This window comes from Coregonus lavaretus (assembly GCF_964263955.1).
Source record: "Coregonus lavaretus genome assembly, chromosome: 27".
Lineage (NCBI taxonomy): Eukaryota > Metazoa > Chordata > Actinopteri > Salmoniformes > Salmonidae > Coregonus > Coregonus lavaretus.
This window is the reverse complement of record NC_140014.1, coordinates 26,403,587-26,431,490: the sequence shown is the minus strand read 5'-3', so window position 1 is coordinate 26,431,490 and position 27,904 is coordinate 26,403,587. Positions and strand designations below refer to the sequence as shown.

Below are 27,904 nucleotides of genomic sequence, written 5' to 3'. Positions count from 1 at the left end.
GTCTGTGGTTCACCAGCACAAGCCCCACAAAATGGGTGCGGTGCTGCCACCCACTGCTCACCAAAAGAAAATCAATGTGTATCGCAGCCTCTGCAGAGGTGCGTGACACATCAATCAATCTCTTTTTCTGGTGCTAAGTACTGGTTGGTGCTCCTAACCAGTGCTTCCAATGAAAAAAAGTGATTTTACAGCACTGCTTATAGATGCCCAACCAAAGACCTGACTACACACGTAAGCTGTCACCTAGGCTTTTGCTTAATGGTATTCTCTGATGGGTCACACTGACAATTCTTGTTCAAAAACAGGCCTGTTGAGATAGTGAATGACCAAACGTAATAATACTATTGAATTTTTGTTGTAGTAACCCATTGGACCCATCCTCTTTGCAGTGTCTGTTGTGGAAGGTCATTGTGACCCCACATTCACACGTAATGTAGATTCTCAGCTGGAGGCTGGCAATCCCCTAAATGACCCTCTTCTCAACAAACATGCTTTCTCAGACCTCAGATGGACACACTGTGCTACAGTATGCTCTTTCAGTAAGCTCATCTCGTCTCTTGCAAAACTACTACTTATTCTCCCCAGGCCCCTGTCTCATGCCATAGTCCATGTGCGTTAATTGCCCCTTCTCTCTCTCTTGCTGGGCAGGGCAAAGTCTGCCAAAAAAACATTATGAACAAAGCAGAACAGAATGTCCCCAAACCCATTTGTCTCTGAGAAAAGGAATTGGCCTTTATTCTCAATCGCACTCCCTAATATCATTGTAGGCAGCCTTTTGGGGGCCCTAAGTGATATTTGGTCGGGGCCCTCCCCACCTTGCGGGCAAAATATGTTATTTTTTATTACCCAAACTCTTTATCTTTGAGGCGTGTTATTCCCAGCCTTTCTCACATATGTAGTTGATATTACAGGCACATATTACCTTTGAGTATTACCTTTACCTTACACTCCAAATCCAATTACATTACATTAGAGTTGTGCATTTCATTGGACTGTTAGGCTTTTCATGAGTTGAATTGTGGTCACATGATTTAAGTATGAAAAAAAAACATTGTATGCACTCACTAACTGTAAGTCCCTCTGGATAAGAGGGTCTGCTAAATGACTAAAATGTAAAATGTAAATGTGTTTGATTTGAATCTGAGCATTTGTTCATTCAATAGACTGGACTACAGTGTGTGGTTTGATTAAAATCTTGCTCATTTCATTTGAATTTTTGTGAGTTCCACCCCTCATAGGCGTCAAGGTATTTGCATTTGAATTTTAGAGGAAGTGACTATCATCATAAGTTAGTTATATCATCAATTACTATTACTCAGTCACATGGACATTATGACCTTTACATAGGAGCCTACACTCCTCTTCAGAGTTAGCTGAGCCCCAGCTATTTATTTTTCTCCATAACTGAGTAGCCTAATGTCCCCCTCCTCCATGTTTTTCAGTCATTGTATCAACTGTTCCACTATTTATATTTAAACAGACATTTGTTTAAACAATAATAAATAAATATATCCCACCTGAGAGCACGCATCTAATCGCTATTGCATGGTGGCTATGATGTCGTCTTGAAAATAAACTGCACTCTAACAACGTGTGGCAAATCTAAAAGACAAGGCCAGAATTCGCAGGCGGGGCATAGGTCTACTGCATATAGGACATACAGTATACATTTCTGAGTTAAGTGACGCCGCCTGTGAGCGCATCAAAAGTGCCGCCCATAACATCCTCGCATCTTTCCAGCTCCTTCACTTAAAACCAGTTCTAGTTTCTACACGGTGGGGATGCGCTTTTGATTGCAGAGAAAGAGCTTTTCCAGAACTCTCATCTATGTCATTTGATATCAAATCTCGGATTTATACTGGAGGCCAATGGGTGGAAGCTATATATAGGACCTAGTATATCTGTCTTGCTCTTCTTCCTCAGACTTTCGAGACACTCGGAGTTGGGCGCGCGCGTGCATGGTTACAGGTTATAGGCTGGAGCCAATATCGAATATATCGGGGAACCACGGCACTTGTATACGGGTGGACAGTATCTACAATCGGTGTTTTGGATTTTTCAGGGTTTGAAATATAGTCAAACTCGCCCTTATCATCCTTACACCCACTCCGGATGTATTCCCAAATCGTTGTGGTGTAATTTAGTTGATGCCCAGCGCTCTTGGGTGCAACTTTACATCTGGGTTCTCAGAAGAAAATCATAGGGAGATACCTCGCGCTAGTCAGGTAGCCTAGTTGTCAACCCGCCTTATTGTTTTACTGCGACTAAAGCGACAGTTTCCTTGAAGGTTTGGAGATTTCCAAAACGTTTCCAAAAATCTAGTTGCTCCCCATTCCAGCAAATAATAATGAAGGAGTTTTCAATAACTTCAATAAGTTATTTTAAAATGTATAGGCCTATTGTTTTTTTATGAAGTGGTCGAATTAATTTTTATTTGCATGTTGCCATCAAATTTGAAGTGAGTATGCATTTAGGCTATAAAGCGCACGACTATTTTAGATTTTGGATAGAGCAAACTGTTTATAGAAATAGTTTGCATAAATTTGTTAACAAAAGGCAATAATTCAGAATGAATGGCACGGCTCAGCATTTGAATCGAATGTCTTCGTGAATGGAATTTGGGTCTCTGAATATTGCCTTTAATTCGGCATCCCATTCTGTAGGTTTGGATTTCAGCAATGAGAGAGCGATGGGACTTATCGCATTATCTAGCGGTGTTCTTCTCGATGATGGTACTGTGGCAGTCAAGGTAAGTTTCGTTATATTATCAAAAAACAAAACAAAAATCAGTAGAAAAGACAATAAACAGTGATTGTGCGCACAAAGAACACTGTTACACATTTGTCTGCGCGTTCCAAATCGCCTCGACAGCTTATCGCCGATCTAAATGGTTCTTAGATTTGGAATATAGCTGTTATTGACGGGAAAATAATATTTTGCACACAACAAAGCGTGATAACACGATGGCACAATTTGTGTGGAGAGCTGATACACCAGTTGCGCGGTGACGTGCAACGGAGACTAGGGGTGGAGATTACGCACAGCTCCAGGGAGTTGGAACATTGGTATGAATCTAAATGTGGAAAAAACTCAGTGATAACTTGATTGAAGCACGATTCCTTGGTATCTTCCAGTTTCTCTTCGGAAATGCTTAGAACTTTCTTTGGCGAGGTAGAATGGTCTATTCCATAATGAACTAATGAGAGTGAGGATGGTTGTCTTTCTAAAGAAACCAACTGAGCCACATGAATTAAGTAACACACACAGTGATCTTATCAAGAGGAAGTTGGCAGAGAGGTTGACTGAGTGACATATTTATTATGTCAATGAATTTTCCCCACACATCTCTCTCATACAGTGGGGAAAAAAAGTGTTTAGTCAGCCACCAATTGTGCAAGTTCTCCTACTTAAAAAGATGAGAGAGGCCTGTAATTTTCATCATAGGTACATGTCAACTATGACAGACAAAAGGAGATTTTTTTTCTCCAGAAAATCACATTGTAGGATTTTTAATGAATTTATTTGCAAATTATGGTGGAAAAAAAGTATTTGGTCAATAACAAAAGTTTCTCAATACTTTGTTATATACCCTTTGTTGGCAATGACACAGGTCAAACGTTTTCTGTAAGTCTTCACAAGGTTTTCACACACTGTTGCTGGTATTTTGGCCCATTCCTCCATGCAGATCTCCTCTAGAGCAGTGATGTTTTGGGGCTGTCGCTGGGCAACACAGACTTTCAACTCCCTCCAAAGATTTTCTATGGGGTTGAGATCTGGAGACTGGCTAGGCCACTCCAGGACCTTGAAATGCTTCTTACGAAGCCACTCCTTCGTTGCCCGGGCGGTGTGTTTGGGATCATTGTCATGCTGAAAGACCCAGCCACGTTTCATCTTCAATGCCCTTGCTGATGGAAGGAGGTTTTCACTCAAAATCTCACGATACATGGCCCCATTCATTCTTTCCTTTACACGGATAAGTCATCCTGATCCCTTTGCAGAAAAACAGCCCCAAAGCATGATGTTTCCACCCCCATGCTTCACAGTAGGTATGGTGTTCTTTGGATGCAACTCAGCATTCTTTGTCCTCCAAACACGACGAGTTGAGTTTTGACCAAAAAGTTCTATTTTGGTTTCATCTGACCATATGACATTCTCCCAAGCCTCTTCTGGATCATCCAAATGCACTCTAGCAAACTTCAGACGGGCCTGGACATGTACTGGCTTAAGCAGGGGGACACGTCTGGCACTGCAGGATTTGAGTCCCTGACGGCGTAGTGTGTTACTGATGGTAGGCTTTGTTACTTTGGTCCCAGCTCTCTGCAGGTCATTCACTAGGTCCCCCCGTGTGGTTCTGGGATTTTTGCTCACCGTTCTTGTGATCATTTTGACCCCATGGGGTGAGATCTTGCGTGGAGCCCCAGATCGAGGGAGATTATCAGTGGTCTTGTATGTCTTCCATTTCCTAATAATTGCTCCCACAGTTGATTTCTTCAAACCAAGCTGCTTACCTATTGCAGTTTCAGTCTTCCCAGCCTGGTGCAGGTCTACAATTTTGTTTCTGGTGTCCTTTGACATCTCTTTGGTCTTGGCCATAGTGGAGTTTGGAGTGTGACTGTTTGAGGTTGTGGACAGGTGTCTTTTATACTGATAACAAGTTCAAACAGGTGCCATTAATACAGGTAACGAGTGGAGGACAGAGGAGCCTCTTAAAGAAGAAGTTACAGGTCTGTGAGAGCCAGAAATCTTGCTTGTTTGTAGGTGACCAAATACTTATTTTCCACCATAATTTGCAAATAAATTCATTAAAAATCCTACAATGTGATTTTCTGGATTTTATTTCCTCAATTTGTCTGTCATAGTTGACGTGTACCTATTATGAAAATTACAGGCCTCTCTCATCTTTTTAAGTGGGAGAACTTGCACAATTGGTGGCTGACTAAATACTTTTTCCCCCCACTGTAATCATTGATGTTTCAACTACTTAGATCAATAGTGGAATCGTCTGCATATGCTTCAGAGGCCTTCAAAAACAACATCACTCTGTTCACACGGATTTTGGACCGCCTTCTGGATGGCTATGACAACCGATTACGACCTGGACTTGGAGGTGAGCAGCTAACATGTCATAAAGTGCTTTTAAATCTCAATCAACTTTGCAACAGGGATGGCCAACCCTCTTCCTGGAGAGCTACTGGGTGTGCAGGGTTTTACTCATACCCTGCTCTTACACTCCTGATTCTGCTTATAATCTGCTCAGCGTGACCTTAATTAGAAGAATCAGGTGTATTCGAACAGGGCTGGAACAAAACCCTGCCCACCCAATAGCACTCCAGGATATATTATTCAAAGTTTTACATTACTTTGAGATTAAACATGTTCTTTTGTCAAGCTTGTTTATATATACAGTACCAGTCAAAAGTTTGGACACACCTACTCATTCCAGGGTTTTTCTTTATTTTTACTATTTTCTGCATTGTAGAATAATAGTGAAGACATCACAACTATGAAATAACACATATGGAATCATGTAGTAACCAAAAAAGTGTTAAACAAATCAAAATATATTTTATATTTTCGATTCTTCAAAGTAGTCACCCTTTGCCTTGATGACAGCTTTGCACACTCGTGGCATTCTCTCAACCAGCTTCATGAGGTAGTCACCTGGAATGCATTTCAATTAACAGGTGTGCCTTGTTAAAAGTTAATTTGTGGAATTTATTTCCTTCTTAATGCGTTTGAGCCAATCAGTTGTGTTGTGACAAGGTATGGGTGGTATACAGAAGATAGCCTTATTTGGTAAAAGACCAAGTGCATATTATGGCAAGAACAGATCAAATAAGCAAAGAGAAACGACAGTCCATCATTACTTTAAGACATGAAGGTCAGTGAATCCGGGAAATGTCAAGTACTTTGAAAGTTTCTTAAAGTGCAGTCGCAAAAACCATCAAGCGCTATGATGAAACTGGCTCTCATGAGGACCACCACAGGAAAGGAAGACCCAGAGTTACCTCTGCTGTAGAGGATAAGTTCATTAGAGTTAACGGCACCTCAGATTGCAGCCCAAATAAATGCTTCACAGAGTTCAAGTAACAGACACATCTCAACATCAACTGTTCAGTGGAGACTGCGTGAATCAGGCCTTCATGGTTGAATTGCAAAGAAACCACTACTAAAGGACACCAATAATAAGAAGAGACTTGCTTGGGCCAAGAAACACGAGCAATGGACATTAGACCGGTGGAAATCTGTCCTTTGGTCTGATGAGTCCAAATTTGAGATTTTTGGTTCCAACCGCTGTGTCTTTTTGAGACGCAGAGTAGGTGAGCGGATGATCTCTGCATGTGTGGTTCCCACCGCGAGGCATGGAGGAGGAGGTGTGATGGTGTGGGGGTGCTCTGCTGGTGACACTGTCTGTGATTTATTTAGAATTCAAGGCACACTTAACCAGCATGGCTACCACAGCATTCTGCAGCGATACGCCATCTCATCTGGTTTGCGTTTAGTGGGACTATCATTTGTTTTTCAACAGGACAATGACCCAACTCAACTCCAGGCTGTGTAAGGGCTATTTTACCAAGAAGGAGAGTGATGGAGTGCTGCATCAGATGACCTGGCCTCCACAATCACCTGACCTCAACCCAATTGAGATGGTTTGGGATGAGGTGGACCGCAGAGTGAAGGAAAAGCAGCCAACAAGTGCTCAGCATATTTGGGAACTCCTTCAAGACTGTTGGAAAAGCATTCCAGGAGAAGCTGGTTGAGAGAATGCCAAGAGTGTGCAAAGCTGTCATCAAGGCAAAGGGTGGCTACTTTGAAGAATCAAAAATATAAAATATATTTTGATTTGTTTAACACTTTTTTGGTTACTACATGATTTCATATGTGTTATTTCATAGTTTTGATGTCTTCACTATTATTCTACAATGTAGAAAATAGTAAAAATAAAGAAAAACCCTTGAAGGAGTAGGTGTGTCCAAACTTTTGACAGGTACTGTATATAAAAAAAAATCTGGCATGTCAGAATGAGTTTCTGAGCTTGCATTTGCATCCCCCTTATCACTAGGACAACAACACAGACATACAGTATTATCTGGTATAACAGAAGAGATAAGAGCTATTAGGCTGTTTTATTCAGGCCTGACCCAATCACTTTGAAGTTTTGTATCCATGCATGTATTCAAAACTGTTGACACTCACATTTAAAGACTGCAGCTTTTCTTGTCAATCAAAATGTACATTTTTCACTGTGTGTTTTGGTGTGTCTGGCTCACCAGGATGTTTGAGCTGTGTGTTCATAATATTATGATTGTGGACTCTGACTCATACAGTCCAAGGGTGCTTGACTCACAAGGCAAAAGAGATCGGTACACTGAGTGTACAAAACATTAGGAACACCTTCCTACTATTGAGTTGCACCCCCTTTAGCCCTCAGAACAGCCTAAATTTGTCAGGCCATGGACTCTACAAGGTTTCAAAAGCATTCCACAGGGATGCTGGCCCATGTTGACTCCAATGCTTCCCACAGTTGTGTCAAGTTGGCTGGTAGTGGATCTCTACTCCGAATAGCTCGTTCCATCTCATCCCACAGATGCTCAATTGGATTGAGATCTGTTGACTGGGCAGGCCACTGCAATAAGCTGAATTCACTGTCATGTTCGTGGAACCATTCCTGGACAATCCTAGCCTTGTGGCATGGGCATTATCCTGCTGAAAAAATCAATTTGTAGATGGATACACTGCTGCCATTAAGGGATGCACCTGCTTGACATTGATTTTCAGACATCCTGTGGCATTCAAACGTTGCTCCACTTTTGTCAAGGGGCCCAATGTGTGCCATGAAAACACACCCCACATCATCACACTACCACCACCAGCCTGCAATGTCGACACGTGACATGATGGATGCATGTACTCATGTGGTTTTCTCCATACCCTAGTCCTCGCATCAGCGTGAAACAGCAGGAAACAGGATTCATCAGACAAAGCAATGTTTTTCCAATTCTTTCCAATGTTTTTGTTCCTTATGCCACTGCAACCGCAGTTTCTTGTTTTTTGCTGAAAGAAGTGGAACTCTGTAAGGTCGTTGGCTTCCATACCCCATTTGTGTCAAGGTTCGATGAGTTGTGCATTCTTTTATGGGTCTTTGGGCACCAATGTTGTACTGGACTGTCAGTTGACTAACTGTAGTCTGTCTGTTACTCTGCACAACTCGTATCAGCCTCCTTTGTCGTCTTTCACCAATGACCAGTTTTCGACCACTGGCCTGCAGCTGGATGTCCTTGAGTGGTGGACCATTCTTGATACACATGGGAAACTGTTGAGTGTGAAAAACCCAGCAGCATTGCAGTTCTTGGCACATCCAAACTTGTGCACCTGGCACCTTCTACCATACCTGTTCAAAGGCACTTAAATATTTTGTCTTGCCCATTCACCCTCTGAATGGCACACATACACAATCCATTTCTCAATTGTCTCAAGGCTTAAAAATCGTTATTTAACCTGTCTCCTCCCCTTCATCTACACTGATTGAAGTGGATTTAAGGTGACATCAATAAGGGATCATAGCTTTCACATGGAAAGAACATGTTCCTAATGTTTTGTACACTCAGTGTATACGTCAATGGCTCCCAAGTGAGGTTCACTTTGTTACAGTTCTGATGAGCAGTATAGAAACAGGACAAGGTGTACGCAGATAAGTCTATAATCTTAGTCACAACAAGGGAGTTCTGTTAGAAAAAAACAAATGTGATTGTCATGATGACAACTGTCACTAGGCTTTGCTGAATATTCCCATCCAGAAGGGTACAAATTAACATTTGGGATAGCCTTTAGTCATGTGCAGTTTACAACTGGCCTTGTTTTGATGTAATTTCCCTTAAAATGTTTGTGCTATTTTCACCACCAGAATTATTGGCGCAGTAGCTGGCGGTGGCGCGAAAGAGCTTGGTTTTGATTAATAAACAAGTTTTCTATGCTTGATCCCTCACTGGCCAATCAGAACATGCTCTATGGCTAAATATGTGGTTGCTTCAAGTTATGTATTTACAGTCTTTTATGTATTGTGTTGCCATCAACTCCAATTCAAATGTTAGTCTGTTATAACCTAGTTTGTTAAATAGCCTAAAGAAACAAAATAACAAAATGTATGTAGGCCTCTCCCATATTTGCTAAATATGTTGAAAATTTTTGCAGTCCACATTGTAAGAAGCCTAATTGCATGGCTTCAATATGGAAACATATTGTTAAACATAGTATTGACACTGATATAGGGATAGGCCTACTGTAAATTGCATTATGTCTGCCATGTCTGAGCCATGGACATGCCAAACGTTGTCAATAAGCAAGATTAAATTCACTATTGATAAGTCTTAAAAAGCGAGTGAATAATTCTAATCAAATTCTAATCAAACGAAACCACAACTTGTTTTAAATAGGCTATGTCTAAATTAAGGTTGTATATAAACCCTGGATTGCTGATGTTATGTATTGGCCATTGAGAGGCTTTGAAGCCACCGGTCGGCCATATTAGCGCTCCCCAGTAGGAGCAGTCCTCCATAAAGCCCCACAGTAGAGTTGTCATAATACCCATAAAACCTAGCGGTCAAACAGGGAAATGGTTCCAATCGTTTTTCCAGCATTCATTTTCCCCGTAGGTGATTTTAGAAACACTTAAAATAAGGCTGTGTTTCGTGTAGGCTTACCCTGGCATGACGTTTTGATACCATGTAAATCTCTCTCGGACAAGGGGAGATTTATCAATATATTCAGCTCTATTTACTCTCAGATTCGAAAATGCTAATTAGCATCAAAATAGACATCATGCAAGACTACAAATCCCTGCAAGCTCATGCACGTCATCGCTAGCTGACACCTTTGCTAACAGGTATTGTGTCAATTTAAAACTTGCACAAGACAGTTCACAACATTTTACATTTTAAAGAAATGTAGCCAATTTATTCATGACTAAATTGAGCTAACATTAGAGAGTTAATCCAGAGGTTCTTACCTTTGCCTCGATTCGGCTGTCTTGACCAGATCATGGCATTTGTAGTTCTTTATGATAGTCACATTAGCAGCTAATTAGCATTACATTTTTGGGGGGTAAATACAGGCAAATATATTAATAAAAGTAACCTTGTCCTAGAGAGATTTACACGGTTATGAAAACGTCACACCAGGGTAAGCCTACACGAAACACAGCCCTTGTTTTAAGTGTTTCTAAAATCCCATATGGGAAAAATGAATGGTGTTTGACCGCAAGGTTTTATGGGTATTATGACTGTGGTACTCTATAGGAATTAATGGAATTTAAACGTTTCAAGGACAAAATTACATGTATTTAAGTATTTTTGTTGTTGTGGTGGGGACAGTAACATTAGTCATCTAGTGTATATATATAAATCACTGGTCTAAATATAGTTACAGGCACCATAACTGCGCCCCGTGGGCATATCATATTAAGACAGCGCAGACAATGGAGGCATTTACACACATCCAATATAAAGAGAATGACTACTGTTATACTGCTCCCAAATATAATGTTTTATAAACATAATGGAACCATCTTACAGATTGCATTCATACTTCTTCATAAATAGCAGACTGCTCCTAAAGCATGCGAGCTGGATGTTCACCATAAAACCAGGACAATGAATCATTCAAATAAGTTTGTTTTTTAATGAAATTAAATGAAAAACAAGATATCTGTTTAAAAACAACAACAACAAAAAACAAAAACAATAGTTCAAAAACTATTGGGGTCAGAAGCATGGTATCATTGAATCGTCAGGATAAAAAAGACAACGGATTGCTGTTGAAACAGCGTTCCTTATAGCCCATACAGTAGTTCAAGGGTAAGGTAGCTTATGAAGGGCTTGGTTTTTAATAATATTAAACAGAAAACAAGCAATTGTTACGGGAAAATAAGTCCTAAATACAAGGGTCACCAGCATCATTTCATGATGGGTATATGTAGCCTACATTTTACATTTACATTTTAGTCATTTAGCAGACGCTCTTATCCAGAGCGACTTACAGTTAGTGAGTGCATAAATTTTTCATACTGGCCCCCCGTGGGAATCGAACCCACAGCCCTGGCGTTGCAAGCGCCATGCTCTACCAACTGAGCTACAGGAGGCCCTACATGGAGAGGTTTTTATGTATGTCCAAAACGGGAGCTGGCTAAAATATTGTAGGCCTACACAATACATAGATAAAAAGGGGATGTCGGCTCACTGTCTTGCTGATCCCAAACTTGATCTTTTAATGAAGCTTTGGTGATTAATATTTATTTCAAAGCAGTCTCACAAGCCAAATCCTTTATTGATAGCAGGGACATGTCCCCCCCACATTCTGAAATATAATTTTTGCCCCCCCCCCCCCCCCCCCCAGTTTTAGAATTGGAATGTGATACAAAACGAGGCAATGGTGTGCTTTAGGACCATGCAGACACCTCCGAGCGGTCAGGTAGGCTGTGGAGTGTTTAAAAAATAATGTCCCCCCCACTTCTAAGACCAAATTTGTGCCCCTGATTGATAGGCTTGGCTACTTGGCGAACGCATTGGGCAGGACAAAAAAAACAACCTTCATTGAGGGAAGGGGAGATTATATGCTTGGTATTTTAGTCAAATTAAACTAAATGGGGGAAAAAAACTGATTTTGTATGTTTATTATTACCAGCACAAAAAGCACATCTCCTCTCTTATTACCGCTAAGACCTGCTTTTCGTTGGTCTTAAATCTCCCTATATGCACTGCATGAAATTGTCAATTTTGCACTTGTTTTCAAGGACACACCTAAAATATTTCCACCCCTCCCACCTCAGTGCAAGTGACCTGATATTAGACAGGTAAATTGCTGAACCTGGCGCATGGGATGGAGAATGCCAGTTTTTACATGCTGAAATTGCAAACTAACGTGCGTTTGGCACTTGCGCCGCCGTAGCGCCAGCCGAAGTATAGCCCTAGGTGTGAGTGGTGTGATTTATAATATCTGGTCCATTAAAGATGACCGATCATTGTTATACTGTAGCCTCTCACTAATCCCTGTACAGCCTACACTGAATGCGTTAGTGTGGCTGAATATGCTTCCTTGACTCGTTTAATGAGGATTTAACTTAATGCTGTTTTAGCTTTTCATGGATCCTAGAAATAGCCCACGAGGTGCTATGATTTATGTTGATGTTTATCTAGTTGTAGATATTATTTAAAGACAACAGAAGCATTAGAGTCAGGCAGTAGAGTTCTTTGGTCTGATGGGAATCCGATTGAAGACAGATGCACCAGATGTGTGCTGGGAAATGGCTGTTTTATTAATGGGAAATTGTATTTTTTTTTCACTGAGAGTTTTTAGAATCACATAATAGCTCCCAGTTTAGGAGTTGTGATCTTAAATCATGGCTGGCAGTTGTAGACAATTCAGTGTAATTCGAAATAAGTAGCTTCTGTTTGTTTGTTTTTTACTCTTGACCTCAATTCTTAGATAAGAAGACATTTAACAAGCTCAGCAAATGATGTCATAGCAGACAAAAAAAACAGGCATTAATTCTGGGGCATTGAGATGACAAAGAATTTAAAAAATGAAGTGATAATGGAGTTCAAAACACTAAACAAAAAGTGTTGTTGCACTATTCAATGTAGACCTTGGTTGAGGTAACCTATGGCTCAACTGATGTTGTACCCTGTCCACACATACGCAAGTGTAAACTGAAACATGATTTAATTGGATAATACTGTGTAATCCAAACAGCATCCTGGTATAGTTTTTTTTCCCTCACTGCAGAAACCTATTGATTTTGGTTTGGATTGAATAGGGCCCTAAAGAAAGCTTGATTTGAAATGGATTTACTAACACTCAAAAGTTGCATAGCCACAAGTAATTCCCATCTCCAACTAGTTAGCTAGTGGTTGATGACATACATTGTTCAGCTTTATTAGGAGTAACAGTCCATATTCTTCATAGAGAATGGCAATATGAGACTGGAATGTTGAGGTGGCTATACTAAATAGAATGGCTGTCAGGCTCAGTAATAGTGTGGATGAGTAGCACCTTTACTCCACATGTACTCAGTGCAACTCGACACTGGGGTGCTGCCTGAACCCTTTTGCTTTTGGCAGTTGTTTGCTGTTCCTTCTCCATATTCTTTGAGAGTGTAATATGAGTGTGGCTGTGTTTGTGTATGTGTGTGATGGCCTGAGTTTTCATGCACACTTGCGTTTATATAAGTGTCTATTGATGATATGTTAGTAATAGATTTAAATTGTGCTTTTCGCTAGGTATCATATGTCGGCCGGTGTGTGCCCTTTCTGGGATATTGCTTTTAGATTATATGGGAGTACATTAAATCACCCTACCCACCATCAATATGTACAGTGAGGGAAAAAGTATTTGATCCCCTGCTGATTTTGTACGTTTGCCCACTGACAAAGACATGATCAGTCTATAATTTTAATGGTAGGTTTATTTGAACAGTGAGAGACAGGAGACTTTGAGAAGATCTGCAAAGAGGAGTGGAACAAAATCCCTCCTGAGATGTGTGCAAACCTGGTGGCCAACTACAAGAAACGTCTGACCTCTGTGATTGCCAACAAGGTTTTTGCCACCAAGTACTAAGTCATGTTTTGCAGAGGGGTCAAATACTTATTTCCCTCATTAAAATGCAAATCAATTTATAAATTTTTTTACATGCGTTTTTCTGGATTTTTTTGTTGTTATTCTGTCTCTCACTGTTCACATAAACCTACCATTAAAATTATAGACTAATCATTTCTTTGTCAGTGGGCAAACGTACAAAATCAGCAGGGGATCAAATACTTTTTTCCCTCACTGTAGCTCCCACCTGGAAGACATCCACCATTGCTTTTACTGTAGGCCTACTTAGGTCAGATTCATTCCTAGTGCATGGAGAGTTGGAGACCAGGAAAGGAGGCCACTTTAGCCAATTGAGATGCCCCTAAAGTGTCTGAAGGGCAGTGAGGAGAGGGAGTGTGATTTCCCACTCAGACTTAACAGGAGTGTGTGTTCCCTTCACACCATCTATGGGGGAGTCTGAGGAAAGAGGATGAGCGTTGAGCGAATGTACTGTAAATGTGGCACCGTGGACAAAGTGTTGCCATGACAGCAGTCATCTAACATTAATATGAAATCATGGCTTTCATAGACTGGATTGATCTCAACCACATCTCTTTCCAGATGTATGTCACAGTTCTCAGAAACATGTTTTAACATGGGATTTGCAAGTGGATGCCTTGTTGACATATGAGCAGATAGACCTACAAAGATACATATGAAACATGAATGAAGTATTCAAAAGGGTTGTTGCAATTATAGTAGAAAAAATATTATCTCAAACAAGATCATTTTAAATACATTTTTTTATCGTTTTTTTTGTGTGTATATTTTACAGATCGGGTGACGGAGGTGAAGACTGATATTTATGTCACAAGTTTCGGTCCAGTGTCAGACACAGACATGGTAAGTGTTATACTAGGTATTATACGTATGAACTACTGTGACACGGCCCTTAATAAAATATATTCAGCTTGTTTTATTTATGAAGATACATTATTTCATTATTTATTTCATTATTTTGATATAAGCTTATGTTTAACAATATACTGTATACTGTATACATTGATGTATGTAATATATTTCACATACATTTTAAGTAGGACAGGGACTGACCCTTTAAATTGAGGTTGGTCCATCAACATTTCATGTGATTTTGGGGTAGCATCACTATTGCGTCCCTTTGTTGCCGTTGGAAACTCAGGGGCACTATAATGGGGAAATTATGTAACAGTTTTTTTCTTAGGTAGCATCCTGCTAGACTCCCCATCACGCACACCACGCACACACACACTCGCACGCATGCACACACGCACACACACACACAGATAGACAGACGCACACACTTCTACCAGACTTATCATTTTCAGTCTTCACTCTCTCTGTGTATCTGTCCCTCATTCTTTTATGTTTTCTTTCTCTCAGTCTCACCCTTTCCTTTGGCCTTGTTCTCCAAGCTCCAGGCTCGTACCTGCTGGGCTTTAAAAGCTTTTCTCAGTCCCCTCCTTCATCACACTCTCAGCCCTCCATTTCAGCCTGCTCTCAAATATTTAAACCATAAAGAAGAGGGGAAATGGTCGCCATCGAGCCAGTGCCTTAAAAAAGAAGAAGAAATGGCACATGTATAATTCATTCAGAGGCTCTTTTTAACTCAAGGTGGAAAATTTCACTCTTGGGCCATTGGTCTGCTTTGATAGTGTTTCTCTGATAGTGGCATATCTCTCTCTCTCTCTCTCTCTCTCTCTCTCTCTCTCTCTCTCTCGCTCTCTCTCTCTCTCTATCTCTCTCTGTCTCTTTCTTTGACAGCATCCCTGCTTGTCCCTGTACTTTGTGTCTGTAAATATATTACTTCTATATTTCTCTGTCTCTGTATTGTGATCCCTCCACTTGTCTCTTGTGGCATTGAGTCAATGTCACAGTGTTAGACAAAACGAATCATTATTACTATTTGACTATAAATCTTTAGGCTATAAAACTCTTTAATTTGACTGAGCAGGTGATAAAAGTGGATTTCATTCTAATTATTAAAAACACATGTTACAATGCAGCTTAAAGTTTAAATCTAAGATCTTTTAATAACACCCTCTGCCATTGCAGTCTCTTCATTACATATTGTGAGAATTGTGATGGAAGGGGGGAACATTACCAAAACCCCAACGTGTGCTACAGTCTTTTGTCATCTTCTCTGTGTCAGGAGTACACTGTGGACGTGTTCTTCCGTCAGAGCTGGATTGACGAGCGGCTGAAGTTCAACGGGCCCATGAACATCCTGCGGCTGAACAACCTGATGGCCAGTAAGATCTGGACGCCCGACACTTTCTTCCACAACGGGAAGAAATCCGTGGCTCACAACATGACCATGCCCAACAAACTACTCCGGATCATGGAGGATGGAACACTGCTGTACACTATGAGGTAGCCCTAGTTTCATTAGAGAGCTAACAGAGCTGTCCTCAGATCTCAGACAAGGTGATGTCAGTGCAGCAGCCCATGCCAGCATCGAGATCTACTTGCTTTTGTACAGGCAGGCAGAGTCACTCTATGAGAACCATGTGTACAATACATGGTCTCAGCATGGCCTGAAAGCAAGGAGAGATGAGGCCATTCAAAGGAAACAAGGTTGCACAACAAAACAACAACACTGTGAGAATAGTTGTGAGGTTCTGGTGTGATGTGAACTATTGTGTCTGTGTCTTTGTATTTACTCAGGTTAACAGTCCAGGCAGAATGTCCCATGCACCTCGAAGATTTCCCTATGGATTCCCACTCCTGTCCACTGAAGTTTGGCAGCTGTAAGCTTATCTCCTCATTCTTGCTTTTATTTTACTTTGCAAAGAACTGATTGAGCTAGTGGCAGAAAGTTTTTTCTTCTTGTAGCTATGTTTAGCTGGTTGCCTGTGAGACTGAAACATCTAGTTTTGGCAGGTTAATCGGATTCATTCTGAGTCTGTAATACCAACATGTTTCAAGCAGACCACCATAGTCCCTGTGCCCAAGAACACTAAGGTAACCTGCCTAAATGACTACCAACACGTAGCACTCACGTCTGTAGCCATGAAGTGCTTTGAAAGGCTGGTCATGGCTCACATCAACACCATTATCCCAGAAACCCTAGACCCACTCCAATTTGCATACCGCCCCAACAGATCCACAGATGATGTAATATCTATTGCAATGAATGCTATTCATTGACTACAGCTCAGCGTTCAACACCATAGTGCCCTCAAAGCTCATCACTAAGCTAAGGACCCTGGGACTAAACACCTCCCTCTGCAACTGGATCCTAGACTTCCTGACGGGCTGCCCCCAGGTGGTAAGGGTAGGTAACAACACATCTGCCACGCTGATCCTCAACGCGGGGGCCCCTCAGGGGTGCATGTTCAGTCCCCTCCTGTACTCCCTGTTCACCCATGACTGCATGGCCAGGCACGACTCCAACACCATCATTAAGTTTGCCGACGACACAACAATGGTAGGCCTGATCACAGACAACGATGAGACAGCCTATAGGGAGGAGGTCAGAGACCTGGCCATGTGGTGCCAGGACAACAACCTCTCCCTCAACGTGATCAAGACAAAGGAGATGATTGTGGACTACATGAAAAAGAAGAGGACTGAGCACGCCCCCATTCTCATCGACGGGGCTGTAGTGGAGCAGGTTGAGAGCTTCAAGTTCCTTGGTGTCCACATCACCAACAAACTATCACGGTCCAAACACAACAAGACAGTCGTGAAGAGGGCATGACAAAGCCTATTCCCCCTCAGGAGACTGAAAATATTTGGCATGGGTCCTCAGATCCTCAAAAAATTATACAGCTGCACCATCAAGAGCATCCTGACAGGTTGCATCACTGCCTGGTATGGCAACTGCTCGGCCTCCGACCTCAAGGCACTACAGAGGGTAGTGCGTACGGCCCAGTACATCACTGGGGCCAAGCTTCCTGCCATCCAGGACTTCTACACCAGGCGGTGTCAGAGGAAGGCCCTAAAAATTGTCAAAGACTCCAGCCACCCTAGTCATAGACTGTTCTCTCTGCTACCGCACGGCAAGCGGTACCGGTGCGCCAAGTCTAGGTCCAAAAGGCTTCTTAACAGCTTCTACCCCCAAGTCATAAGACTGCTGAACAGCTAATCAAATGGCTACCCAGACTATTTGCATTGAACCCCCCCCCCCCCCCCCCTTTTTTTTACGCTGCTGCTACTCGCTGTTTATTATCTATTATGTATACATAGTCACTTTACCCCTACCTACATGTACATATTACCTCAATCACCTCGACTATACCTGTACCCCTGCACATTGACTCGGTACCGGTACCCCCTGTATATAGCCTCGTTATTGTTATTTTATTGTTGCTCTTTAATTTTTTACTTATTTAGTAAATATTTTTCTTAACTCTTATTTTTCTTAAAACTGCATTGTTTGTTAAGGGCTGTAAGTAAGCATTTCACTGTAAGATCTACACCTGTTGTGTTCGGCGCATGTGACAAATACAATTGGATTTGATTTGATTCACGAGTCAAGTTCCACTATAAAAAGCTAGATCGGGTTGTTGCTGTACAAGAAAAGGGCAAGAAAAGTCTGACCTTTTGAAACGGCTGAAAATGTGGTCCAGACCTTCGCTTTGCCAGGATTAAGGGAACGCTTCATTAAATCTGGCTTTTCATAAACAGCAATTTCATGTGCCTCTCTACAAAGACGTATCTGCCAAGTTCTATCAATCTTCTATCAGATAATATTGGCTGTTTTGCATTTCGATGTGATTGAATTTCCCTCCTTTCTATGTGAAATGTAATTGTCTCACTTCACACTAACAGATATTGATTAATATAAATGCTTGAACATCATCAGATAGTAAATATACCGCATGTTGTGCTGTACACATGCCCGTGCATAATGACAGGGTTGAAAGCCTAGATGTATAGTTATTTGATTCATGTTTTCTATTCACCTCTCCTTCTTTAGAGGCCCGCATAATCACTATATGTACCTTGTTATGTAGTGTGAACAGTATTGTCCTTTATTATCTGCAGATGCCTACACAATGGCCGAAGTGACGTACATTTGGACCCGAAACGCATCAGCGTCAGTGGAGGTAGCATCAGATGGATCCAGACTGAACCAGTATCACCTTCAAGGACAAACTGTGGGGACAGAGACCATTAAATCAAGCACTGGTGAGTCTAGACCAGAACGATCAAGAATGATCATGCTCAAATCAAATATTCTTTAAAAGGGTAACCCGGTATTTCCCGCCAAAACCGGAAGTGTCATTCAAAAGCATTAGAAAGCATAGAAATAGACCTATGTCTGGATTTGATTAGAACTTTGATCGAAAATTCAAGCCTGATGCTACCTGAGCCTGATGAGCCATACATTAAAGACATTTTATGAGCCCTACATTAAAGACATTTAATGAGCCCAAGCCCAAAAAAGCCCAAATGATTGTGCCGTTATCCAATACATATATGCTATAGGCTACTGAACATTGAGGACGACAGAAAAACATAAAAGCCCATAGATGTAGCTAGCTATATGCTCTCTTGGGGGTAAATAAATGAAACTAGCTCCAGCAGACTAATCTTTTTGAGTGTGAACTGTATTACTGTACTTTATTGTATTATACTGTATGATAAACCATGATAAAGCAGAAGAGAACATGGGATTCTGGTGCAGCACATGTGGCCAAGCATAGGCTAGCGAATGTGATTTTATTTTTGAAATATAATAGGGCCTATTTGTATAATTAGTAGGCTGACATATATAGGCTACCTTTCATAATATTTCCCCTAATGTTATAAGCCTAGTAGGCTATTTCGCTCTCTATTGTTGCTTAATTCCTTCCTCGCTTCCAACAATCAGGCCTAAATGAAATACGTTTTGTTGTCCTTATCTTCTAATGACATCCTTGAATAGTATAGGACTAGAATTAGATGCAGAAGGCTTTCAAATCAAATCAAATGTTATTTGCCACATGCGCCGAATACAACAGGTGTAGACATTACTGTGAATTGCTTACTTACAGCCCTTAACCAACAATGGATTTATTTCTTAATAAAAAAGTAAAATAAAACAACAACAAAAAAAAAGTGTTGAGAAAAAAAGAGCAGAAGTAAAATAAAATAACAGTAGGGAGGCTATATATATCTTCACGAAGATTGAATAGTAATAACTGCTATAGCCTACTGCCATCGCACGTTCGCTCTTCTTTCAAACTATCTGTGATTTCTATTGGCTGCTTTATTTAACATTCAGCAAACGAGAGCTTGCGTACCTCTTCGAATAATCTATTGGTATAAGAAATGCCAAAAATTAAAAATAATCCAGCAAGCTATTCTAGTCTATTTTTTCCTGCATGGGACGCCAAGAGCTAAGCAGTGTTTTTTTTAAGGAGAGGCCAGCGGCGCATGTGTGTGCGTATTCTGAAAGAGACAGAGGCTATAAGTCAGAAGCTTATTATGCATAACCCATCATTAATGAGCTAAGGCTAATACTGCATTGAATGTATTACCTGAAAGAGGTAGGCTAGGACATCTATATATAGGGCTACAGTGGGGAAAAAAAGTATTTAGTCAGCCACCAATTGTGCAAGTTCTCTCACTTAAAAAGATGAGAGAGGCCTGTACTTTTCATCATAGGTACACGTCAACTATGACAGACAAAATGAGATTTTTTTTTCCAGAAAATCACATTTTTAATGAATTTATTTGCAAATTATGGTGGAAAATAAGTATTTGGTCAATAACAAAAGTTTCTCAATACTTTGTTATATACCCTTTGTTGGCAATGAGACAGGTCAAACGTTTTCTGTAAGTCTTCACAAGGTTTTCACACACTGTTGCTGGTATTTTGGCCCATTCCTCCATGCAGATCTCCTCTAGAGCAGTGATGTTTTGGGGCTGTCGCTGGGCAACACGGACTTTCAACTCCCTCCAAAGATTTTCTATGGGGTTGAGATCTGGAGACTGGCTAGGCCACTCCAGGACCTTGAAATGCTTCTTACGAAGCCACTCCTTCGTTGCCCGGGCGGTGTGTTTTGGATCATTGTCATGCTGAAAGACCCAGCCACGTTTCATCTTCAATGCCCTTGCTGATGGAAGGAGGTTTTCACTCAAAATCTCACGATACATGGCCCCATTCATTCTTTCCTTTACACGGATCAGTCGTCCTGGTCCCTTTGCATAAAAACAGCCCCAAATTCCACCCCCATGCTTCACAGTAGGTATGGTGTTCTTTGGATGCAACTCAGAATTCTTTGTCCTCCAAACACGACGAGTTGAGTTTTTACCAAAAAGTTCTATTTTGGTTTCATCTGACCATATGACATTCTCCCAATTCTCTTCTGGATCATCCAAATGCACTCTAGCAAACTTCAGACGGGCCTGGACTGGCTTAAGCAGGGGGACACGTCTGGCACTGCAGGATTTGAGTCCCTGGCGGCGTAGTGTGTTACTGATGGTAGGCTTTGTTACTTTGGTCCCAGCTCTCTGCAGGTCATTCACTAGGTCCCCCCGTATGGTTCTGGGATTTTTGCTCACCGTTCTTGTGATCATTTTGACCCCACGGGGTGAGATCTTGCGTGGAGCCCCAGATCGAGGGAGATTATCAGTGGTCTTGTATGTCTTCCATTTCCTAATAATTGCTCCCACAGTTGATTTCTTCAAACCAAGCTGCTTACCTATTACAGATTCAGTCTTCCCAGCCTGGTGCAGGTCTACAATTTTGTTTCTGGTGTCCTTTGACAGCTCTTTGGTCATGGCCATAGTGGAGTTTGGAGTGTGACTGTTTGAGGTTGTGGACAGGTGACTTGTATACTGATAACAAGTTCAAACAGGTGCCATTAATACAGGTAACGAGTGGAGGACAGAGGAGCCTCTTAAAGAAGAAGTTACAGGTCTGTGAGAGCCAGAAATCTTGCTTGTTTGTAGGTGACCAAATACTTATTTTCCACCATAATTTGCAAATAAATTCATTAAAAATCCTACAATGTGATTTTCTGGATTTTTCTTTTGCCTCTCTCATCTTTTTAAATGGGAGAACTTGCACAATTGGTGGCTGACTAAATACTTTTTTCCCCCACTGTATATATCAATCTAGAACAGGATTATCTATTTTGGATGCAATTTGAATGGAATTGATGGAGAGAGAGAAAGACTATGAGTGAGTGCTCACGCGTGCACTGATTTAAAGCAATTGATAGTCTATTTTAAAACTATGCAGCTGCAAAAAATAAATAATACAATTTAAAAATAAGCTGACCCCTGAAAGCCAGATGGATATGGGTAAATTAATCGCGCGTTAGGTCTTTATATTATAGACTATGCTGCAGCAAATATAGGCCTACCTGTTACAATAAAAAAGGTTACCATTGTGAACTGTGCTCCAATCTGAGATGGGCTGTATGTCCCCACCCTGAGCGTTGATGATTCATCATGCAGAGGCCATAGAGAAGCCAGATTTAGACATCGCATGTAATTTAACAGTTCCATTTCACATCATGCTGTTCATATAAATAATTTATTATAATTTACCGGTTTCTCGCAGTTATTTATCGCGGGAAAAGGGAGTGGTGCTGGGCGGTAAATCCCGGTAAATCTCGGAAACCAGGTTCCCGCCATTCAACCCTAGTCTAGACCAGTAGCCACTACTGGATCTGAGCAGAGACACCAAGCAGAGACAACAATCTCTTGAACCACTTGTGTAAAAAGATACAATTATCACACACATTTTCATCTGTGTGTTTTCTACTCATTCCCTTTCTGCAGGTGAATACACTGTCATGACGGCCCACTTCCACCTGAAGAGGAAGATTGGCTACTTTGTGATCCAGACCTACCTGCCTTGCATCATGACTGTCATCCTCTCCCAGGTCTCCTTCTGGCTCAACCGAGAGTCTGTACCCGCCAGAACTGTCTTTGGTGAGCACTTCAAATCGTCGCTTTCAAACACAATTATTTGCTCACAGCAGATAGCAATTACTGCCACAAGCTTTTGTCTTCAGTCAGGCAGAACATGTTTGCCTATGTAGTCAAGTAAAACGAATTCTTCCACTGTAGTCTCTGCTCTTTAGTGGTCAGGTCACGAGTGCTCCTCAACGGTCAGGTCCTGTTGGTTTAAATTATTGTAGAACAGTTTCTGCAATTTTAAGAGATAGTCTATCCATTAATGGAAGAGATTTGTTTTCCTTTGAATATTCTATATTATGAGCTTGGTCTTTTTTTATTGTTGACATTTTGGGGTCAACTCACCATACAAATTCAAGACCTACAGGATTTTCAGTCTATTCTTTTAACTTGTTCACAATTCTCCCTAAGTTTTCCAGTGCATCGAACACATTGATTACTATTCTGAACATGTTCAGTGATAATCCTCATGAATCACTCATTGAGACAGTCTAGCTATTCATGCAAGGTTATTAAAGATTTAATATTCAGATACTCACTGGTAAATCCAGCCATTTCTGAGGGGTCAAAGAACTGTGGGTGATTTCTTATTCTCTTCATTGTGATTTGGTACACGTCTTCCTTCCCCTGCCTTCCCATTCTACACCGAAAAAGAATGAACATTTGTCATGAAGTTGTTATGAATATGCTTTAAATGCACACTCTGTAACTTGTCTCCCCCTGTGGTAGCTAGGAATGAATTACATAAACAATTGTGGCTAAAACAAAACAATTTCCTGCAAATGTTGTTTGACTTATGCCTATCAAATATCTCACAAATACAATGTAACATGAAGGGCTTGATTCAATCCGTAGCGCTGAAGATCCGCGCTACAGCGCAATTCAAATTTAAAGGCAATGTTCCCGTGTTCGCTGAGACTGCATTAACTGTAAACGCTGCGTGTGTCAGCTCAATCAGAAAATAATAGGTAACATAATGACATGTATCATGTCGTTTAGGTGTTATGAATGGCTAGATAAGACTTAAAGCAAAGGCCATCTAAGATAGTGTTCCTTTTAGAACTTTGTTCCTTGTTGTCTCTGTTCTATGATGTCTGACTTTGTGGTATTGTCCTGGTTAAATTATTAATGCAGGCACCACTTCCAGCCTCCGAAACACATCCCCACAGGCCGTTTGATCCTCGCAATCGGGGGATTGTTATTTTACCCCGTTAGCCTGCTTGATGTTGTTTGATGTAGTTTCATGTTCCCTCAAATGGAATGAAAAAATAGAAAAAAAACATATCCGTCAGCAGCCATGTGGAAAAAAATCACCCCCATTCTTTCACTATCAATGTCATCTTAGTCAGAGGTTTGAAGGAAGAAATGACTGATAACTCTCTTTGTCTATTTATATGTGTGTGTCTGCTGCAAAAGCATAACAGTGTCTAGAGTACACAATGTGTAGATTGTCAATAAAATATGTTTTCCAGGTTTGTTTGTTCTTTCTCCTTCTCCTGCAATGCAGTAATCTAAATGTATGTTTTCTCTCTGAAGATACCACAGAATCATCCACAAGAATAAGCTATTTTCAATGTGGATGGAAATACCATTATTTTACACATGGAAAAACAAGTGAACATGGAATAAACGACAGTACTCTTCTCTTACCGTAGATGGAATCACTATTGTGACTCACTTAAATACATTTACTGTCAAAATTTTTGATCAGCTTGTGATCTACATTTTCTAAGAACTGTTGTCTTTTTGTTTTCTTGTCCTGTAATTACACAGGTGTGACCACTGTGCTCACTATGACGACTCTCAGTATTAGTGCCCGTAACTCTCTGCCGAAGGTGGCCTACGCCACGGCCATGGATTGGTTCATCGCGGTGTGCTACGCCTTCGTGTTCTCTGCCCTCATCGAGTTTGCTACCGTCAACTACTTCACCAAAAGAGGCTGGGCCTGGGATGGCAAAAGTGTGGTCAACGTCAAGGTAACCATGGCAACCACACTGACCACTGACAGTCACGTATTGCGCTTGGAGCTGTTCATTAAATTGAGTGTCACATGCAATCCTGCACTTGAGTAACACTGCATCTGTATCACTTTACTGTACTCACTAACAGCAGTTTCCATTTGGTGATGTGATAAGAGGCATGTGTAGAACAAGTGAACAACAGCTGTTAAGACAAATACAAATTTGAACAATATCATACATTCGGTTAATGTACAGATGAAATGTAAATGTAAAGGAAATGCAAAGAAATGAAGCATAGAAATAGATGAATTATACTCAAAGAAAGCTGTCTAGTACTCAGAAGTGTTCGCCTCATTGAATATCCATGTTGAGATATTACATCTAAAGCATTACCTTATTAAAAGAGAGGGAGGGATGAAAGAATGGAAGATAAAAGGAGATGAGGAGCTGTGTGTGGGTCCTTCAAAAGCAGAGGAGAAAGGCAGAAAGGATCTGTGATCTCTCAAGGAGGAGACGGTTGATACAGTTAAGCCAGAGGATTATGTGACACCAACATTCACATTCCGTAAGTGGTTCTAAGTTCTGAATTCTGATTTCAGCTCATTCTTTTTATGATAATTACACTTTCTCTCCACAGCTCACATAATCATAGAAATGTGTGTGACATTGAAAGTGATGGCTGTGCTTTTAGTTTTAACTATTACTATCTGTGCTAGTTGTAGCCATACATATATCCTGCCATAATACATATTTGACAAGTGGGGCCAATTAGAATGGTCATGAGAGACTTCAAAGAGATTCACACTCCTTGAGGACCTCAGTTACTGTACATTGCAATCCAAATTGATATTCAAATTAAACCCATAAGGTTTAACAGGCAATTTAACAGATTAGACACTTTTTTTATGGTAATACAGTACATCACAAATGATTAAGGCCGAATCATAATAACTGTGAAGTAGCTATAGGCTACTGTACAACAGATGTGCTCCATTTTCATATCAGATGGATTATTACAGTGTCTCAGAATGACATTAAAATCCCATTGTGAGGTATTGCCTCTCAAGTCAAGTAGACATGAAGTGTTGTACTTTTGATCTTTAGTCCCTGTCTGGCACCTTTTTGAGGTGAGCTCTTAGCTGTGTGCGAGGTACTGAGAAAACAAACACAATGATCTAGTAACAATCAAACACTTGAAGGTTCAGGAAGCCGTCATAACACTGTCTCAGAGTATCACCTCCTGCATGTAGTGGCTCTCATTTTCTTGCAAACACCCCCAAAGTCTCTAATGTGTATGTTATTTCTCTCCTCCAGCAGAAGAAGGAGGTGTCCGCCATGAAGAAGAACAACGCCTATGCCGTTGCCGTGGCAAACTATGCCCCGAACATCACCAAGGACCAAAGTGGTCTGCCCACCATCTCCAAGAGTGCCACCTCTGACCCCAACAAGGCCAAGCCAGAGGTCAAGCCAGAGCAGAACAAGAAGACTTTCAACAGCGTCAGCAAAATCGACCGTATGTCCCGGATTATGTTCCCCGTGCTCTTCGGTGGTTTCAACCTGGTCTACTGGGCCACCTACCTGAACAGAGAACCAGTCACAAAGGACATGGTTCCGTCCAAATGAATACTAAATATTTACTTTGCAAAGAGACAGGACTCACTTTACACTGCCGGCCCATGACTGATGATCTGTGTGCTTTTTATGTCTTTGAGTTTGGCTAAATGGAGCCGTGGCACGCACTGGAGTCAGTATGGTTGCTTTCTATTGCAGGTGCATTCATTACAAGGAGATAGGCAGGTAAATTATGTAATTTGTTTGAGAGTTTATACTTGTAAAAGAGGTTAACGTTAACTTTAAAGTGGTGTAAGGATTTTATATTTATATAAGTAAAGAAACCTCTGATGCTTTCTCTAACTTCTATTTGAGGTTCTGATTAATGAACCTCAAAGAAAACAACTGCCATGATTCAATCAACACGAAAACTAGTGACCAAATCCTTATTATAACCCTGTATTGAAGACTCCTGTATTTGAATGCACAGACACCAATTTCCTGTTTTTGTTCCATAATTAACCCTCACCATGCCCTTCATATCTTACATACTGTACATGTTCACGTTTGAGCTTTTCTTTATGTTTATTGGATAAATGAATAAGTTAGAAATAATCACACACAGTGAACACAGATACACACATGAGTGTTGATCCTGCAGGTCCCTACAGTACACGGCTAGACTCATCATTAATTCAGGGATGGATGAAGGTTCACTGTTCCTATCGTTCACTGTTCCTATCGTTCACTGTTCCTATCGTTCACTGTTCCTATCGTTCACTGTTCCTATCGTAGCTTTTGTAATGACTCACAGGCTCAAAGACACTGTGACAGAGGGCAGTGATTGGACACAAAGTGTGAGTGAAGCTTGCAGGAATGTACTGTATGTCAATATTTAATATCACCCATATCTATCATAGATTGATGTTTTGTATTTACAGATGTATTTAATGACTTTATCAAGTAGGTGATTTCCTGTTGTTTTAATTTTATAAGCAATGTAGCATTCTTCTCTGATGCAGATCAAAGGACCCAAATACATAATGTTAAGTGCTTTACATTTTGCCATATCAAGTCCATCAGGTAACACTTTATTTAGTATTACATAGTTTGTTAACAATTAAGTTAATTAATGGGTTCTTCTGTTTTTGTAGATTTTGTATGATTAAGATCATTGTGGATACGGTTGTCTCTATTCATCACTCTTTTAATTCCATCATATGATCTGTTTTAGCCATGGGTGAGGGTACTGTGCCATGGCATTTCTGTTGTTAGTAAATATGTAGTTTAGTGGAAATTGTTACTGTGTTGTACACACATTTGGTATATTTAAAGGTGTGGCACAAAATAAAAAATAAAATAAAATAATGTTTATTGTCACATACACTGGATAGGTGCAGTGAAATGTGTTGCTTTACAGGGTCAGCCATAGTAGTACAACTTACTTTATGATGATAATTCACACTATAAAATCACAATGTTAAATGTTTTTACCAATCAATGAATTTTGAGCTTTTACTGGATGTCCGGAATTGTTGTTACTCTCATGCTTTGTCATGGTGATATTGTGGTCAAAATCACAGAAAATAGTTCTCTATTCAATTTTTTTATAAAACTCTGAGCACACAATCTGGTTCATCTCCCATTTGAAACTGTCCTCTTGAACTGAACATGTGTTTCTTGCGGTGTCCCATGAGTTAGCATTACCATATTAATGGCATTTCAGTTTGACATTGCAGCGATAACACAAACTGTCCAATGAAAAATACCTATCATGAGCTGTAACAACTAGATACCCTATCCTTCAATGGTAATTAGGCGACAAATTGTGGAGATTTTCCAACTGTAACATTTCAAGTAGATATGATACAGAAACTTCAGATTTCCTAAAGTCATGCATCCTAAAGTTAGAAGTGACTCAA

The 27,904-nt window shown here is 40.6% G+C and overlaps 1 protein-coding gene across 2 annotated transcripts; it reads left to right on the top strand.

Annotated features, from left to right (window-relative positions):
• Nucleotides 1-2,678: 2,678 nt before the first annotated feature.
• On the top strand, nucleotides 2,679-26,054 carry LOC311102538 (gamma-aminobutyric acid receptor subunit alpha-2-like; the record flags this gene model as incomplete). 2 transcript variants are annotated; one of them, XM_084143910.1, is made up of 9 exons in its annotated part: nucleotides 2,679-2,749; nucleotides 4,986-5,107; nucleotides 14,405-14,472; nucleotides 15,761-15,981; nucleotides 16,276-16,358; nucleotides 18,601-18,744; nucleotides 22,333-22,485; nucleotides 24,244-24,446; nucleotides 25,749-26,054. In XM_084143910.1, 9 exons carry the CDS (start codon nucleotides 2,679-2,681, stop codon nucleotides 26,052-26,054), a joined length of 1,371 nt encoding a protein of 456 aa, XP_084000036.1. The 2 variants fall into 2 exon arrangements, with proteins under 2 accessions (XP_084000036.1, XP_084000035.1); XM_084143909.1 differs by having other exon boundaries at nucleotides 25,746-26,054.
• Between the last annotated feature and the right edge of the window lie 1,850 nt (nucleotides 26,055-27,904).